This window comes from Dendropsophus ebraccatus, chromosome 12 (genome assembly GCF_027789765.1).
Source record: "Dendropsophus ebraccatus isolate aDenEbr1 chromosome 12, aDenEbr1.pat, whole genome shotgun sequence".
Lineage (NCBI taxonomy): Eukaryota > Metazoa > Chordata > Amphibia > Anura > Hylidae > Dendropsophus > Dendropsophus ebraccatus.
In genome coordinates, this window is record NC_091465.1 from 74,846,158 (window position 1) to 74,864,387 (window position 18,230).

Sequence of the window (18,230 nt, forward strand, 5' to 3'; positions counted from 1 at the left end):
TTACATAGCACGATTTCCAGGAGGAAGCAAGCGCCTACCTGTCAGGTCAGCGCTCGCTTCCCCTTTCTTCCCCATCCGCTGTCTATGCTATTACACACAGACAGCAAGCAGGGAGCTGCGGGAAGGGCAGCCCAGATGATCCTTAGATCTGAAGTCAGCGGCCGTCTGCTGCCACCGCTCTTATTACACGGAAGTGGGAAGCGGTACATTTGCTTTAACCATTAAACAATCCTAGCAGTAAATCTACGGGCATCAAAAGAGTGAGATCTAGATATAACATGCATGATATTAATCCAAAGCATAAAACAAAACAAAAAAACTGTGAAAACTACCAAGAAACTTAAAGGAGCTATCCATCTAATTGTTTTTCTTCTTTCAAATCAACTGGTTTTAGAAAGCTGTATAGATGTGTAAATTACTTCTATTTAAAAATCTCCAGTCAGCTGCTGTATGCCCTGCAGGAAGCCGTGTATTCTTTTCAGTCTGCTCTCTGCTGCCACCTCTGTCCATATCAGGAACTGTCCAGAGCAGCAGCAAATCCCATAGAAAACCTCTCCTGCTCTGGACAGCCCCTGTCTTGAACAGAGGTGGCAGCAGAGAGCACTGTGTCAGACTGAAAAGAATACACCCCTTCCTTTAGGACATACAGCAGCTGATAAGTACTGGAAGACTTCAATTATAAATCTATATACCTTTCTGAAACCAGTTGATTTGAAAGAAAAATATTTTTTTCTGGAGCACCCTTTTAAGGGCTGGAGCTTTTGTCACTCAACAGCAAATCCAAGTAACACAAGTTTATTACAACGGCAGAGACTTGCATTGAGGTCTACAGGGGCAGCATTTTGAAACCAAAGTCCCCGTCCCTGTACTGGGGGAGAAGTCATTTTAGTTTTCCAGGATGCACCATGATTGAGCACGTGTTTAGAAGACAAAAATGTTATTGAGTAAACAAAATGTAAAAGTAAGAACAGTCACATAGCTTCATAAAAATACAATAGTGATCATTATCTGAATGACGTTGGCTATGATCTATAAAAGGGATATACGAGCGCTGATAAGGAACACAGCAGACCTCTCGGAGACAGATTTATCAAACATGGTGTAAAGTGACACTGGCTCAGTTGCCCCTAGCAACCAATCAGATTCCACCTTTCATTTTCCAAAGAGTCTGTGAGGAATGAAAGGTGGAATCTGATTGGTTGCTAGGGGCAACTGAGCCAGTTTCACTTTACACCATGTTTGATAAATCTCCCCCTATGCACACACAAGTTTTTAGGCCATTCTTAGAAAAATGCCGATATAAACAGCCCTTCCTTCTCACATAGTCTATTTTACAGCCCTTTTTTTCTATAAATATAAATATTTCAAAATACTGTACATCCAAATAACACAGATTAATAAACTGTTTGGCTATAGTTATTGCTGTGGGTCTATGGCAAAGGAGGGAGAAATAACGGTCGTCTGAACGATTGTTTGGCTGGTTATGGAAGGTGCAGGGTTGGTTGCAGTGTCGGACTGGGGTATCTGGGGCCCACCAGTGGAAATGATCCTGGGGGCCCACCAATGAATGACAACATGTCAGACAGTGTTTCTGCTGCCATGGCATGTCTCAAGTCCAGGAAGTGGTCAGACACTGGGGGCCAAATAGTCAGAATTTGGGTGGCAGAAATGGAGCCAAGGAGGTAAGTAGATGTTATTACTTTCACCCGGCCCCTCCCTGGGCATTGTGAAAAAAGGGGTCCTGAATGGAGTACCCCTTTTAATATGGACCTCAAAGCCGCCTGAGACACCTTGTAAAAAAAAAAAAAGATAATTGGAAGCATCTAAATCACATTGACCCCTCCAGTCCCCCTTTTTGTTTTTTTATTGCTTTTATTATTATTATTATTATTATTATTATTATTGACCTCTCTAGTCCTCTTGAATAGAGAAGAAAAGGTTTTCCACTCCCATCCCCCCCCCCCCCCCCAAAAAAAAGAAAAAAAAACACAACAAAAGTAAAGTCAACACGAATTGTCTTACTGCAAAAAAAATCCATTAGTCTCCTATTGTTCCTGGAAAGTGGTGTTATCCGCTGCTCTGACAACCAATTGACAGGGTCTTGGAAACACAAGCTTCCTGAGAATATTCCAACCAAGCTTTTCTTTTTTTAGCTTGGGCCCAATGGTTCTTTAACCCTTTCAATGAACAATTTGCACTTTTTATTGGCACCCTTCAGGTTTTATACAATATAGTGCAAAACCAGGAAAAATGGAATAAAAATCCCGAACAATGACACAATTTTGAGAGACAAACATATTTACTTTATTCTGCGGTTCTGTTCAATTACAACAACAGTAAAGGCTCTATTAGGGTATGTGCACACCACACAATTTGGATGGAAATTCTTTGGGCAGACGGTGGATTGAGCTTCATAATATCACAGTCAATGAGGCAGGCGGAACTCCAAGAGGAGACCATCGTGCGGATTCCTCTTGAAATCTCCGCCGTAATTCCATATTGTTCAACTAATTGGCCGAAGGCTAAATACCTTAACCTGCCCCAAGGGTAAAATATAACTTTTTATTTAATTGCATGTAAAAATAACCCATGTAAAGTGTATATACAGTGTTAATTAAAAGTAGTAGTGCTAGGAGTCGTTTGTAGATGATCGCGTTATTGATCCTTGGTGGTGTACTTAACCTTCAATATTCTTCTAGAGGTGCGTCCACCAGCTAGAGATATTGGTGTACTAATGGTACCAGTTCGATACCTGTCCCTGTGTAGGGTGCAGTTAATGATCAGTATACACTGCCGTATATAGGTATGAACTAGTGGCTGACAGACAAGGTGCGTTATAGCTTTTGGAAATAGTAGTGACTACAACTATCCTCTGCCAGCCGGCGCTACGAGGAATAAGTTGTGAGCTATATCGCAGATAAATATGCAACGATGGTTACTCTCTCTAAGTATAGTAGTAACCAAAACTGTCTTTTGCGTATACAGGTACACCACTGATCACAGTCAGGTCACTGCTGGGTTGTAGTATACAGCGATAGAGTGGGTGCACAGGCGTGCTTGCCCGAATCGCTATCTGTTACGGCGAGCGGTATATACCGCAATATTGGCCTGTTAGTACTACAACATGCTGCAGTGGTCTGTAATAACGCTGGTTATTGTCCGTAAGAACTAGAGAGAAATAATCGTACCCCTAGAGCTAACTACATTAAAATAGCCATTGCCTGCTTGCTGACTAGTTTCGTCGGTGGCACTGACTTTATTAAAGTTGGCGATCAAGTTATATTTTACCCTTGGGGCAAGTTAAGGTATTTAGGCCGATAATCGCTTGGGGTAATAGGGCTTGTTGAAAAGTCACAATCATGTTTTTAGAGATGCGACTGTGTTCAAGTGGGATAAATATCATTATATTTCAGTTTCTGTACATAGCGATAACATATGTATTAGGGAGATTGTTATATCATAAGAACATATTTTTACATTTTTTATTTGTTTTCCTGTAAGACTTTGATCGCTTATACAGTACACTGCAACACTATGCAGTGAACTCTCATTTTAGTGATCACTATTACTGACTGTCTATGCCAGGCTATAATAGTAGAGCTGACATGGCAGCCAAGAAGACCTTCAAAAGGTCTCAGGCTGGCATGACAACCAACCAGCACCCTGTTATTGTGTTTCAAGGGTGTCACTCAAACCCCTGACAGAACTAGCGCTTATCAGAGAACTCCTTAGATTCCACAGTTGGTATTGACCACAGCATCTAGTTGGTTAAACAACTGGCATCCTTCCCCATCCAACACATACAGTACGTCTTTCATTTAGAAGGGGTTGATATTAGTGTAACACACAATAGCTTATGTTACAGACAGTCATTGTCATTTGTCCAGCCATAAATTTACATCTAAAACGGTAAAGTCACTAATGTTGTTTTTGGCAGTTTATTATTTATTTATTTTTTAAAGCAGAAGTGGATGCAAACAGAGCACACCTCAGAATACGTCAGCCAAATGTCAGTGTATGGTGGCCTCCTGACCCTCCCTCCACAGATGAGGTTAGTGGAGAAAAGGGTCGGCCATGTTGGAATCCTAATGTTCTAGGACTAGAGCGGTCTGTCTGTACAGGAGACATGGATATTCAGCTGTGATTAGCCTCTATGGCTATGGGGAGGGCAGGAGAGATATCGATCAGCCCTCAGTAGAGATGAGTGAACCTCGAGCACACTTGGTTTATCCAAACCTGAGCCTGCAGCATTTAATTACCCTCAGCTGCAGAAGTTGGATGCAGCCCTAGGGGGTCCCAAAAACATGGATACAGCCTATGGTCGTATCCATGTTTTCCAAGTTCAGGTCTCCATAAACTCAAAGACGACATAAGATCTTAATGCACACCCAAATTGGGTCAGGTACATTACAGTCTCAGGCTATGTTCACACTATGTAAGAGACGGGCCGCTCCGTGACCTGGCCCGGTCACGGAACGGCCGGTCTCTGCAAAGATCATCCCGGCTGGTACTGCAGTACCAACCGGATGATCTTTTAAGCCCGTAGTGTTCTGATGCGGGCGCATCAGCGCACGCCTGCATCAGAACTCCCCATAGGACACGATGAAGCAAGCGGCCGGAGCCGTTTGCTTCATTGTGTGAACTGACAGGGTTTCCTATGGGCGCAATTTACTGAATTGCGGCCGCAGAAAACTGACATGTCAGTTCTTTGCGGCGCCGCACAGGATCCCGGTCGGAGCGTATACAATGTGTATACACTCTGGCCAAGATCCCATAGAACAAGAGGCAATGTTCCACACTGCATAAAGTAATGCCGTTGTTGGCGTTGTACTTTTACGTAGTGTGAACATAGCCTCATGGCATATTCATAACCATGGTGATCTGAACTTCCGAACTGATCCGGCAGCGGTCTGTCATGACAGGTACACTTTAAGACCATGTCCCCACGCCGTAAAAACAACAGTCGTTCCGTGTGTAGTTAGCATTATATAACAGCTGTTTCGGCAGAATGGCTACGTTCACACAACACACTTTTTTTTTTTTTTTTATGACAAAAACGGCCATTGTTTGCAATTAAAACAAGATCCGTTCTTGTCATTAAAAATGTGGTGCATTGAAGTCAATGCAAACAGTGGCCGTTGTTCACACAATGTATTGAACAACAGCTGTTCTTTGCTATGGCCGTTGAAATAATTGACGTCAATTATTTCCAGCCATTGTCGATTCATTTCAATGCAATATTAAATGCAACAATGGCCGTTGTGTTTGAGTGCCAAACAATGGCCGCTGTCCGTATGTTGTGTGAACATAGCACTGTTGGCATTGCCCCTCCAGGAATCGTGTCATGCAGCTTGGCTTTCCTGTAAGTCAAGAAATTCCACACCATTCTTTACAGTCCCGTAATTACCCCTCGCTCTTTCTTTTACATTCTATGGTCTGAATTAAGGGAAAACACTAATGAAGTTTATTGTGCAACCATGAATCCATTTAGAGAGCCTCATGGGAGGTCCTAGTGGTGAAAAGAGCTCTATGTTTAACCCTATACTGCTACAGCGTTTCCAGGCAACGGCCTATTCAACCCATAGCATAAACCACATGTAAGCCTTTGGGCTGGTGATTACGGTGATAGGATGCTTATATCGGTTCAGTTACCACTTTTAATAAAGCCACTTTTTTTTTTTTTTTTTTTTTTTTTTTTTTTCCAGGATATATTATTTTTTGTTGGTACTTTTTTGGGGTACACTTTTAATCACTTTTTACTCCATTTTATGGGACATAAGATAATTTTTTAATATTTAAAAATATGTTTTGCTTTAAAGTAGTTTATGGATGTGAATGTTCAAAAAATGAATTTAAAAAAAAGATATATACATTTTTGAAGCATATAGAGGGAGATTTATCAACCATGGTGTAAAGTTAAACTGTCTCAGTTGCCCCTAGCAACCAATCAGATTCCACCTTTCATTCCTCACAGACTCTTTGAAAAATGAAAGGTGGAATCTGATTGGTTTCTAGGGGCAACTGAGCCAGTTTACACCAGTCTGATCAGTCTCCCCCATAGTGTTGTGATGGTCCCTGTGCACCCTGCATCTGGCAGGATATACTTGTAGCAGTATTAGCCCCAGCCGCCTGCCATGCCACCTTCTTAGCCCCCTGTGACCATGTTGTGGGGGGAACACCAGGATGAGAGAGACAGACCCCCTCTAAAAAACACAATTCTGTTGTAGTATTTGACTGTGGCATCTAGAAGACTATACCGCCAGGATCAGAATAATCTCCATCCTTTATGCTTTAGGGCATGATGGGAGTTATAGTTTTGCCACCGGCTGGTGAACATAGCTTTACATAGTTGTAACCGATTGCTTTTGATAATAGTCGGAGAAGGCTATAACCACACAGATTTATAGGAAAATAAGAGGTTTATTACAGAAAACAATACTTAGCTGCAGTTACAGATGGTACAGATGCATAGATGTTCCTTCCACAATGAAATGGGGAGCCCCATTGTATATTATGGACTAATATACACCCATTTTGCTCGATGACAGGGTGCTGGGCACCTTCCATCCATGGTCCCAGCTGAGGCTGACTAGAAGCTACATACCCCCGATCTTTATAGTAAGTTTGGGTGGGGGGTGATGTGCTTCCAGAAATGTCTATGTAGACCACTGATGACCATGAATGGAAGTTTCCCAGGCTTTGTACATGTTTATCAAGCAAAATGTGGTTGTTCAATTTCAGCTACATGCATTTGGGCAATAACAACAACTGTGTCCTCCAATGTTGACACTACTGGGGAGGTTTATGGCCGAACAGTTGACATAACAATACATCTACCTATTCCCATGCACATAGCTAAATACAAACCAATCCCACTTACACAGCCAGCTAAGATAGATGGATAGATAGATAGATAGATAGATAGATAGATAGATAGATAGATAGATAGATAGATAGATAGGAGATAGATAGGAGATAGATAGGAGATAGATAGGAGATAGATAGGAGAGAGATAGATAGGAGAGAGATAGATAGATACAAATAAGACATGAAAACACTACATTCCTTCCTATCACATGAATAAGACACTTTAACAATCTGAAATAAACCCATCCGGTTACACTCCACCCCTTGTCTTATTGATGTGATTTAAGGAAGTTACAAAACATTATTTGTGATGTCATAGATTTGGTATCATCCTCATTTGAACATGTAATTATTCACATACTATTCTCTTCATTTTATACTTCACCTCCTGTTTCTAAACCTTTGTGTAATAAACTAGCTAAGCTTGAGACCATGACATATAAGTACATATAAGTAATGACACTTCCCACCCCTTGGTCCATAATGGACATGAGGTTGCTGTAGGACAAATAGTGTATTTCACTATTTCTTATTTGTCTATCACAGAAATTACCTCGGCACTGACTGGGCTAAAAACCAAAACTGGAAAGGACTGGTGTGCTGGATTATCAGTCATAGCACTGAAAAAATTCCTCTTTAGTTCGTAAATGTCTCTCTTTATAGATGTCTTTGCAAGTTGATTGGTCTGTCTCAGTCCTTCCCCCTCCTCTCTCTCAGGTCAGGGGGGTTGCAGATATGGCTGGAGGTGCAGACTCTAGAGCCCCTTTCTGTGGCAGTGTTGTGCCGGGTGAGGGCCATCTTTCTCCATCATCTTGGCATCTTGGCACCTTGGCAGACAGTCATCTCAGGTTGTCGCCTCTTCAGGCTCCTCTGCACTTCCTCTGAAGATGGAGTTAGAGACAGACCATAGCAGATAAACATTCAAGCTGTATGGGGTGGGCTCAGCAACTCAGTCTCAGTCACACAAGAGCAGAATATCATGACTTGCAGCGTCCTTGGTGGCTCTTGTATCTCTTTGTTTGTTCTTCACCACCCCTTCATTAAATGAATGAAACAAAAGTAACAAATGTCACACTCTAATTTTGTCAATCCAACACCTTCTTGTAGTAACATTGCCCAGTCAGCACCTGAGGATTTCTGTTCTAGAACAAACAAGATAAACACACATTGTCCTCCTATATGTCTCTAGTCATTCTACTCTTATTGCTAAATACTATGAGGCTCATATTTCAGATATCTCATCCATATCAATAAAAGTATATACTTCTGTTATAGCAAGAGGGAGTATAAAACATGTCAACTTTCTTTTACCATCTGTCCAATTTGATTCAATTAAGTACATCACATTTTAGATCATATCATATATACATTTTCATTAAATCATGTGGGGTGTTCGTCTTTAACCATCCATCCATACAGGTAATACAACTATACATGCAGCTCATAGAATGATCTAAATAGATCACTCTATTGCTTTCAGCTGAGTTCAAAATCGCTGCGCAAACGTTTAGAAACATATAACATATGGCACTACAGACAAACAATAGACATACATGGGCCCATTCACAACAGTCTCACAGGAAGCGCAAAAGTCACTTCCAAAAAAAACAAAAACAAAAGAGTTCTTATCAACTCTAACTGGAGCTCCAAACAAAAACCAAAAACCTAAATGCGCATTTTTATTCAGTCTGGTGTCTCACTGAACTACAATCCCCAGTATACCCAAACAACACATGTGGGTAGTACTACAAAAAAGAACATTAAGTTTTACTCTGGCCAGGACTCAACAGGTGATACCAAACATGGCTTCTCTGCTAGGACGGCCACTTACTCCTGCAAACAAACAAATCATTAGTTGTAATTGGGGGAAGAAAAACATAAGCAGGGGGTGTCTCTTCACTTCTGTTCTCTCAACAGCTGCAGAATACAAAACAATAAGGAAAACACAACATGTACACAATACAAAAGTACTGACATTTGGCCAATTTGTTACCACGTGGATTTAAATTAATGTTAAAGGATATCCATTACATCCCAGGTTATACACATACTATATATAGCAATACTCCAAGAACCTGCAGATAAAACACAGACTTATTAGTTATATCATAGATTAAATAATCCCATGAAGTCATCATGTTCCATCAGATTAACCTTTATCTGACTGGTCCACATACAGAAAATACAAACACTAAAACAATGGACAGAGTACAACACTTTGCACAGAGTTTAAGTCTATAGCTCTCAAACACAAAATAGGCCCAACTAAAAAGATGTCAATATAAGTTAACTCTAGAATTGCAAAAACTTCCTATACAGTCCAAAACTTAATTGTAACACTCAGGGTGGTCACAGAACTTCATTACTCCCACAAACCATTATAAATCTAGACTCTACAAGTATAGATATTACTAAGCAGGGGTATCTGTCTGCACCCTGCTCTCCAGAATGGCATACTGTTCAAAACACAAAGTCAGATATTCTAAGGATTTATAATACAATCACATACAAACCACCTTGATATCTTTCTAGCTAATATATTCATGATCTTCATTTGTTTCAAATGTGAATATCTAGTAATATTTACACTTAAAACTCCACCAACTCCATGCTAATAATATAAGCCATACATCAGCTTCAGGGGCTGAACACAGACTGTTACCTGACAAGCTGCTGCTCACTCTGCTCTCCTAATTACAGAGATAGAAAAACTTTTCTGCAGTGCAAATACACATGCACCGTCATATACAAGCCATTACAACACAAATATACAAGCCTTCATTTAAGGCTGGAAGTTACACTTTTCACTATCACACTGTTATCTTTTACACATTCGTCGTTCCAATACCGGTAAAACAATAACATCCATTCTTACCTGCCAATAACACACAACCTCTACTCATCCTCTTTGCAAACACATTACTACAGGTTTCACATCTCTCAAACTCTTAAAATGATTTATTTCAAACCTATAAACCAACACACTGCGGCCACTCATTGGCCAAAACCTGGTGAGGAGCCTGCTCCCACCCTACAATCTCCACATCCATGAAGCCCACTTGCTTCACTTCTTTTTCTTGTATGTCTCTCTCAATTCGCGCCAGCAGACAGATCCATCCCACATCTGCTGCGGTCTTCCGCCATTCAAGAAACATAACAAGGCACCACCAGCCGACTGGGGTCTGTCAGCTGAAATGGTGTCACCATCTCGAGTGCTGGGTGCCCAGGGTCGCGAACTATACACCCACCAGGGGACTGGACTCGCTTTGTCATCTACCCCACAACTACACATCTCAGCTAACACATACATTATATTTCTATTATATAGTTATAGCAATTCCTGGACTATTATCCCACTTCTGACACCATTATGTAACCGGTTGCTTTTGATAATAGTCTGAGAAGGCTATAACCACACAGAATTATAGAAAAATAAGAGGTTTATTACAGAAAACAATACTTAGCTGCAGTTACAGATGGTACAGATGCATAGATGTTCCTTCCACAATGAAATGGGGAGCCCCATTGTATATTATGGACTAATATACACCCATTTTGCTCGATGACAGGGTGCTGGGCACCTTCCATCCATGGTCCCAGCTGAGGCTGACTAGAAGCTACATACCCCCGATCTTTATAGTAAGTTTGGGTGGGGGGTGATGTGCTTCCAGAAATGTCTATGTAGACCACTGATGACCATGAATGGAAGTTTCCCAGGCTTTGTACATGTTTATCAAGCAAAATGTGGTTGTTCAATTTCAGCTACATGCATTTGGGCAATAACAACAACTGTGTCCTCCAATGTTGACACTACTGGGGAGGTTTATGGCCGAACAGTTGACATAACAATACATCTACCTATTCCCATGCACATAGCTAAATACAAACCAATCCCACTTACACAGCCAGCTAAGATAGATGGATAGATAGATAGATAGATAGATAGATAGATAGATAGGAGATAGATAGGAGATAGATAGGAGATAGATAGGAGAGAGATAGATAGGAGAGAGATAGATAGATACAAATAAGACATGAAAACACTACATTCCTTCCTATCACATGAATAAGACACTTTAACAATCTGAAATAAACCCATCCGGTTACAATAGTCAACGGTAGCGTTGAGCAAACTTGCGGACTGTTCAGATTCGGCAACATTCTCGAACCCTAACACTCAGCATTTGGCTGGAGAAGTTGGATGCCGCCCTATGGCTGTCAGGGAACCATGGATACAGCTTATGGCTATGTTCACACAACCTACCTTTTATGACCAGAATGGACGTTTTTTCCCAATTAAAACAATGACCATTCTTTTCATAGTGAAAAGTGTTGGCCGTTGTTTGATATGGCCATCAAAATAATGAGCTAATGTCTATTATTTCCGGACGTTGTGCATTGATTTTAATGGAATTTTCATTGACTGTATCCATGTTTTTCAGGACTGTTGCCGAACTCGAACAGTCCATGATCTTTTCAGATGTGTAATATGTAGGTAGGGAAGGAAACCTTTTCCGCTATTCATCATGATGTGGGTCTTATAAAGCCGGTCAAGTAAAAACCTCTACGTCTGTGCCCGTAATAATAGGTCTCCCGAGGATTCGGCCTCTATAGGAACATCTGTGGCTTTCATAAGAATAGAACAGCGATCGAAACTGATATAGTATTCAAATCCTAGGAGAGTTCTTTTTCAGAGTCTATTGAATATTTTCTTTCTCCTTTACATTGGTGACTACACTAGACGTCCATGGTCCTGTACCATCCGTAGAAACATTGGTGGTGAATATACCGTGTTTCCCTGAAAATAAGACACTGCCTTATATTAATTTTTCCTCCCAAAGAGGCACTATGTCTTATTAATGGGGACTGTCTTATTTCTGACCCCCCCCCCCCGGTGTCTCCCTCCCCCCTTGGTTTTCTCCTCTCGGAACCCCCCGGCATATTCGCCAACATCCTGAGCAGCAGGACCCGGAGCGTTCGTCAGGACATGCGTAAGGACATGTGATGGTGCCGCATGGCGTTGGGATGTGCGGACAGATCTGGGGGCCATGGACCAGCTGTGGCACCAGTTGTCAAAGTCCCCAAGGGGATCAGTTGAGTGGGGGGGGGGGGTCTGGGTTGGGTGAGTGGTTAGCGGCCTAACTTTTGGTGGGTGCCTTACTTTCAGGGGGTGCCTTAGTTTAAGGTGGGGGTGCCTTATTGTAGGCTAGCTGGGGTGTCTTATTTTGGGGGGAAACGCGGTAGCTTCAGCTATACCAGGCGTAGGGAGCCTTGGCTTTCCATCTGTTGCAAAACTACAACTCCCATTATGCCTGGACAGCCAAAACTAAAGTTTTTGACTATCAGGCATGATGGGATTTGTAGTTTTGCAACAGCTGGAGAGCCAAGGTTCCATGGTCCTGAGCTATACCTTATCGGAAGTAATTCTCTTTTACGGCTAGCCCTTTGGAATAACACTAGAATAGACCCGTTCTACTTATCCATCAATTACGAACTTTTGGAGGGCAAAGATGGAGTTTATCTAACTACAGACTATGTATATGAGTATATAGAGAACTTGTAACTCTCTCCGTATAACGACAAGGTGACCATTGGGAAAACTGTTAGGATAAAGTCTCCGCTGTATCTCCATCTGGCTTACAAAGTAGAAAATCAAGTTTTACGTGTCCAGAAGTAATAGGTATACCGGTTAAGGAAGGGTCAGCCTGGAGGGGGGATAAGCAAAGGTGACAGGATGCAGAGGGAGCGGCTGGAATGTGATTGGCACAGAACAAGGAGGAGAAGAAGTGTGACACAAAAACTGTGAGGAAACTCTATGGAGGCAGGGCGGTGATGTAACTCCGCAGTATCCTCCCAGGTCTGTATAAATAGCCTAACCTGAGCACAGTAGTCAAAGCTCACCCCGCAGCATCCTCTCCCTGAGACATCTCTGCAGCACAAGTAAGTGTCAGCTCTTCAGACCACTCTCCTCTGCCTATCGCTCTGGTCTTCACTTTATACACTGGATATAGGACTCCTTACAGGACTGTATTATTTGCACTGAGAATTCTCCCTTTGTTATTATATAATGTATCCATCCCTTTGAAATTGAACGCAAAGACAAGTTGCTATGAATGGATTCCTGGATAAAGACTCTGGATCAGGGATTGTGGATTTTCTGCAAAAAAAAAAAGTTTGGAAACTTTGGGAACAGAGTTATCAAAATTGAAGCAGCCAATCAGATGTCAGCAGTTTTTTTTTTTATTCATTTTAAGTTTAAAAATGTAAAAGCTTTAACCTGATTGGTTGCTCTCTCTCTCTCTCTCTCTCTCTCTCTCTGCAACTCTCTTTTGCACCAGTTTTGATAAATCTGTCTTCACTGTTTGCTGGTTTATATTTCACTGGAGAAGGAGAATTTATAGACAGTCATTAAGTGAATTTACATGTATAGAAGGTCATTGGGTGAATTTATATGTATAGACTGTTATTGGGTGAATTTATATGGTCATTGGGTGAATTTTATATGTATAGATGGTCATTGAGTAAATGTATATGTATAGATGGTATTGGGTGAATTTATATGTATAGATGGTATTGGGTGAATTTATATGTATAGATGGTATTGGGTGAATTTATATGTATAGACAGTCATTGGGTGAATTTATATGTATAGATGGTATTGGGTGAATTAATATGTATAGATGGTATTGGGTGAATTTATATGTATAGATGGTCATTGGATATTCGCAGGTAAAACCATTAGTAATGATTGTGTTGCTTGTGATAGTAGTTTTCTCACAGTGTCATGTTGTAGGGAGATTAGTGAGTCATTAGGAGCTGCATGCAGATAGTATATGTGAAGATCTCCGGGTGATACCCGCTATATGAATCATCTTTTTAGTGATAAGTTTCTGTGTGTATAGGACGATTAATATCTAACATAAAATATTTAGATTATTCATGACCATAAGAAAAAATTTGGACACCCCCATTGAAATCAATGGAGTCCACCGGCATTGTCCAATCACATAATAGGTCAGTGGGAACATTGTAGAACGTTTCTGTTCTACGTGTACACCAGTTCAGAAGGGGTTAACTCCACCTGTAAATGCTTCTGGAAAATGATTTATTTGCTTTTGCCTCCATTTCCATTCACTCCCCTCCTGCCCCGGTCACTGGGATTACTGTATTTACCCTGGCTATATGAGGAATTACATGGGAGCTAATAGGCAAACAGTGGTTTAGTGCAGCTGGTAATTTTCAGCTAATAGCTCCACGTATGGCGGTGATAGGTGATCAGTTTCCGTGCTTTTCTTCATCCTTTGATGCTATGTGGCTAATATGTCATAGATTTCTTCATCCTTCAATGCTATGTGGCTAATAAGTGAAAGATTTCTTTATCCTTCACTAACCAGGAATGTAGGAAATCTGTCAACCTGGGTGGTCTATAGATGAAGAAGTGGTCTCCTATGGGACCTCACTAATCATTTCTAGTACCCCCTACCCCCCTAACCTTAAGGAGGCCCCTTTATTAGCTGAACATTTGTCCAGCCCCCATCTCTTCATCCCCTACACAGCAATGTTCATGTGTTCTCAATGGAGAGAGAGGAGGGGTAAACCAGTCCGACTCCTCAGGCAGTGGCTTGTTTCTCCCAGAATTAGAGCTGAAATCCAACATGCCTTTTCCTTCTCTTATCAAAAACCCTATATTGGGGAAAAGTCAGGATGACCCCATACACATTAGAGAGTTGACCATTCCCACCTTACTTGGCAGGCTCAGCCAACTTAAATGTATGGCAATGGAATGGACCCTATTAAGAGAAGGTAGATAAGGGGAGAGCTAACCACAGTGTTGTTGCTCCCTTAATTGTAGAGGGGGTTAATCCTCCTTCTCACCTCTCTGCCTAACATTTAGCTGGTTCCTACCCCTAGCCTAGGGCTAGTTTTGAGCTTTAGGCTGTATCCATGCTTTCCAGGACTCCCTAGGACGGCATTCAACTTCTTCAGCCCAACCTGAACAGTTCAGCATCTTTGCTCAACACTACCTAGGGCTTTTCAAAGACTTGTGGCTGCGCAATATAAGATTAAGCTGTCGCACAACTAATAATAGTGAATGTGGTCACTTTGCAACCCAAAAGGTATTACAACATGATAGTCTGCAGAATTCCAATTTTATAGTGCATTACTGGAGGTTTGGGCTGGGTTTTAGATTCTTCTATATACCTATGTGAGCCCCCAATACAAAATCTCCCCCCCCCCCCCCTCCTATTTATCCTGTTGTCTCCTTCCATTGCCAGGTGTAACTGCAGCCTTCCCTCCCCCTTTAGTTCCTCCACCGGTGACTAGGTGTGGCCCTACCATTCGTATTCTTCTATAGACCTGACTTCGCTGCCCATGTCTACAGGATCTTATACTTATCATGAATAAACTATAATAAGATAGAGTTGGCGGATAACAGATTATAGTAATAGTCAACTGGAAATATAATACACTGTGAAAACCTAGTCTGGAAAGAAGGACTTACATACTGAACGTATGATTGTTTCTTCTCTATCCAAAGTCACTCATACATTAGGACCACACATTTTATTCTTCACTAATTCATAGGGCATGATAATATGGAAGAACCAGCTTTCTGCGTCTAATTTACATCTTATCTATAGCAACAGAACGTATGGAAACAAGGGGCAATTCCAGTGACCTTAAGAAGCCGAATTAGACTTCTTTGGGGACTTGGAGTAATAACACATCTCGGTTCTTCCTGGAAGCAAGTCTGTGTTGTTGTGAGAGTTCTATCCCATGGGATTAGTGGCTTATGCCGAACTTGTCATGCTATGGCTACGGTGTGTTCACGGACTGTATGTTCTTGTCTTTCAGATCACAATGTCTTACCCAATCAGCGCTCAACCCCAAGCCATGCAAGGCTATGCCACCAGTAGCAGCCAGTGGCACTCCGAGGTCATGGACTGTTGCGAAGACATGGGAATCTGTAAGTGTGGAATTTTTCTTCTTGTAAATGTTAAACACTTGGTGATAGCCACCATATTGGTACTATATACGTGAAATAAAAGTGGGCAAAACAATAGAGTGCAAAAAATTACCCTATACACTTACTGTACTAAGATGCCCATGGGACTTCATGTTTTCCATTGGGGGTCTCATTTGAAGAGTAGAGCAAATAGTTGGAGATCCCAAGTCTGATGCTCCATATAGCTTGTACAGGCCAGTTCATTAATGTATATATCTTCTTTTGTTTTTAGGTCTTTGTGGAACATTTGTTCCTTGCATTCTTGCGTGTAAAGTAGCGTCAGACTTCGGAGAGTGCTGCTGCTTGCCAATGCTAGGGGGCACTGTACTCGCCATGAGGACAGGCATTAGGGAAAGATATCATATCCCGGTAAGTTTTTCTTAGACAAGCTTCTCTTATTTGGCTAATTCATCTGTGGTATCTATTGTGAGCTTTCCGCTTTCTTTATCTGCAACCTTTGACTTTTTGGATTTTCTAAAACTGCAACCCACCCCTATACCCTGACATTATGTATTAAAGGCCACTAGAGGGGGGTTCTATAATACACTAGTAATAAACAGACCTTTTAAGGGATTATCTAGGATTAAAATGACTCTTGTCTCTAGTTTGGGTCTGGTTTTATAATTAGGCCTATTCACTTCAATAGAACAGAGTTGCAAAACCTTCTCCCAAACTGGAGACAAGAGTGGTGCTGTTCCTGGAAGAAGACGGCCATGTTTTTCTAAGCCTGGATAACCTCTTTAAGTGGGGGTATTTCTGGGTTAAGGCTTAAATATCCAGATTTTGCCAATCAATACATTGGCTCCAAAGTCTGCACCAAATGGTATTGTCCTTTAATGGATCTATGGAACCCGTCTTTTTTTGATGGGCAGGACTGACTCTGCCATTACTACTTGACCAAAAAGCTATTCCACTGCCATTCACCATTATAGTATCTTGTTTGTCCTGCACTCTGACCAAATATAAGGATACCTCCTGCCACCCATTCACACAACTTTACCCAAAATCTGTTTGATCGACAGGTTAAAATAGTAAAAAGGGTGGGGCAATCCCATTAAAGGAACACTCCACATAAAATATTTCTCATCCTTCTAATTCTGAATCTGAATTAAGCATTCTCCTGATTCACTGCAAAGCATTGTGGGAACCCAAGTGACAGTTAGAGCTGAGCTATTAGAACACATCTGACAACTAAGTTTGAGCTAAGTTGTAGTCTGTTTCCAGGGGCAACCAATAGAATTTTAAAATAACTCAAAACTGGTAGAAAACCAGTAAAGCAAAGTATATACAAAATGGCTCAGCTTTATATGTAGATGTACAGGGTGACATTTTATTTAAAAAGGGGTTGTATGGGACTACACAAAAAACAAACCTATATACGGTAGATGACAGGATGTGTGTGGATCCTATTTCCCTATCTAAACGATCTCTTATTTTGCATTACAGGGAAGCATCTGCAATGACTGTGTGTGTCTCACATTCTGCGGACCCTGCACGCTCTGTCAAATGGCGCGGGAGCTGAAAGACAGGAAGTGTTAACATTGTGCAAAGGTTTTTCAAGACATGCCGAGCATCAAAGGACTGTGTACATATTCACTAGATGAAATGCTGTAAAATCCTGTCTGATTGGAGGAGAGGAGGGAGCTGGTGTGACGTGACCACTGACCACTCCATCTTTTACACAGTCTCCAGTTTGGGCGGAAGAAGCTGCATTTTATTATATAGGATCTCCACCCTACAACACAGGCCCCCATAAATCTTTTGTTACATCCCATTAGCCACATTTATAAGGATGTCTGAAAACATTCCGAAATTCCTGGATTGTCTCCATATAACCCATGTGTAACATTCTCCTGCAGCGCAATGGTCTCACCTGTGGCTCCCCTGCTGTGGTAAAACTACAACTCCCAGCATGCCCTGACAGCCGCAGGCTGTCAGGGCATGCTGGGAGTTGTAGTTTCACCACAGCTGTACAGCCAGAGATCGGACAGCATTGCGGCACTGCATACAAAATCTACCAAAAGTTACTTTCCTTGTGTTAAATGTTTGCAAATCTATTTTTGTTAATTTTTTTTTTGTGATACCTTTATGTATTTGCACTGTATAAAAAAAGATTCTAATAAAATATCTATATAAAAATTGTCTATTTAGTAAATTGTGGTTTTTTGCAAACTACTATAGAAAAAAAAACACCTTCCTTGTACTCTTCATGAAAAATTAGTTCCTTGTATTCTCCATCACATAGGTTACATCAATAGGACTGCATGTAGCCTGAATCAGTCAAGACGACTTGTATATATGTGACGTTGTAAAGGATTAGTAAAAAAAAAAAATTATATATACAACTACTTTGTTC

The 18,230-nt window shown here is 41.2% G+C and overlaps 1 protein-coding gene across 1 annotated transcript; it reads left to right on the top strand.

Annotated features, from left to right (window-relative positions):
* The first annotated feature begins 12,742 nt into the window (after positions 1–12,742).
* On the top strand, positions 12,743–18,016 carry LOC138768547 (cornifelin homolog). Its single transcript, XM_069946448.1, has 4 exons — positions 12,743–12,807; positions 15,724–15,835; positions 16,107–16,243; positions 17,321–18,016. The coding sequence occupies exons 2-4, from the start codon at positions 15,730–15,732 to the stop codon at positions 17,411–17,413; spliced, it is 336 nt and encodes a 111-aa protein (XP_069802549.1). The 5' UTR covers positions 12,743–12,807; positions 15,724–15,729; the 3' UTR covers positions 17,414–18,016.
* Positions 18,017–18,230: the final 214 nt, after the last annotated feature.

Coding starts and splice junctions, on each gene's coding strand:
- LOC138768547 (XM_069946448.1), top strand. CDS start 15,730: ATGTCTTACCCAATCAGCGCTCAACCCCAAGCCATGCAAGGCTATGCC. Junction 15,836..16,106: donor TTGCGAAGACATGGGAATCT/GTAAGTGTGGAA, acceptor TTTTGTTTTTAG/GTCTTTGTGGAACATTTGTT. Junction 16,244..17,320: donor GGGAAAGATATCATATCCCG/GTAAGTTTTTCT, acceptor TTTGCATTACAG/GGAAGCATCTGCAATGACTG.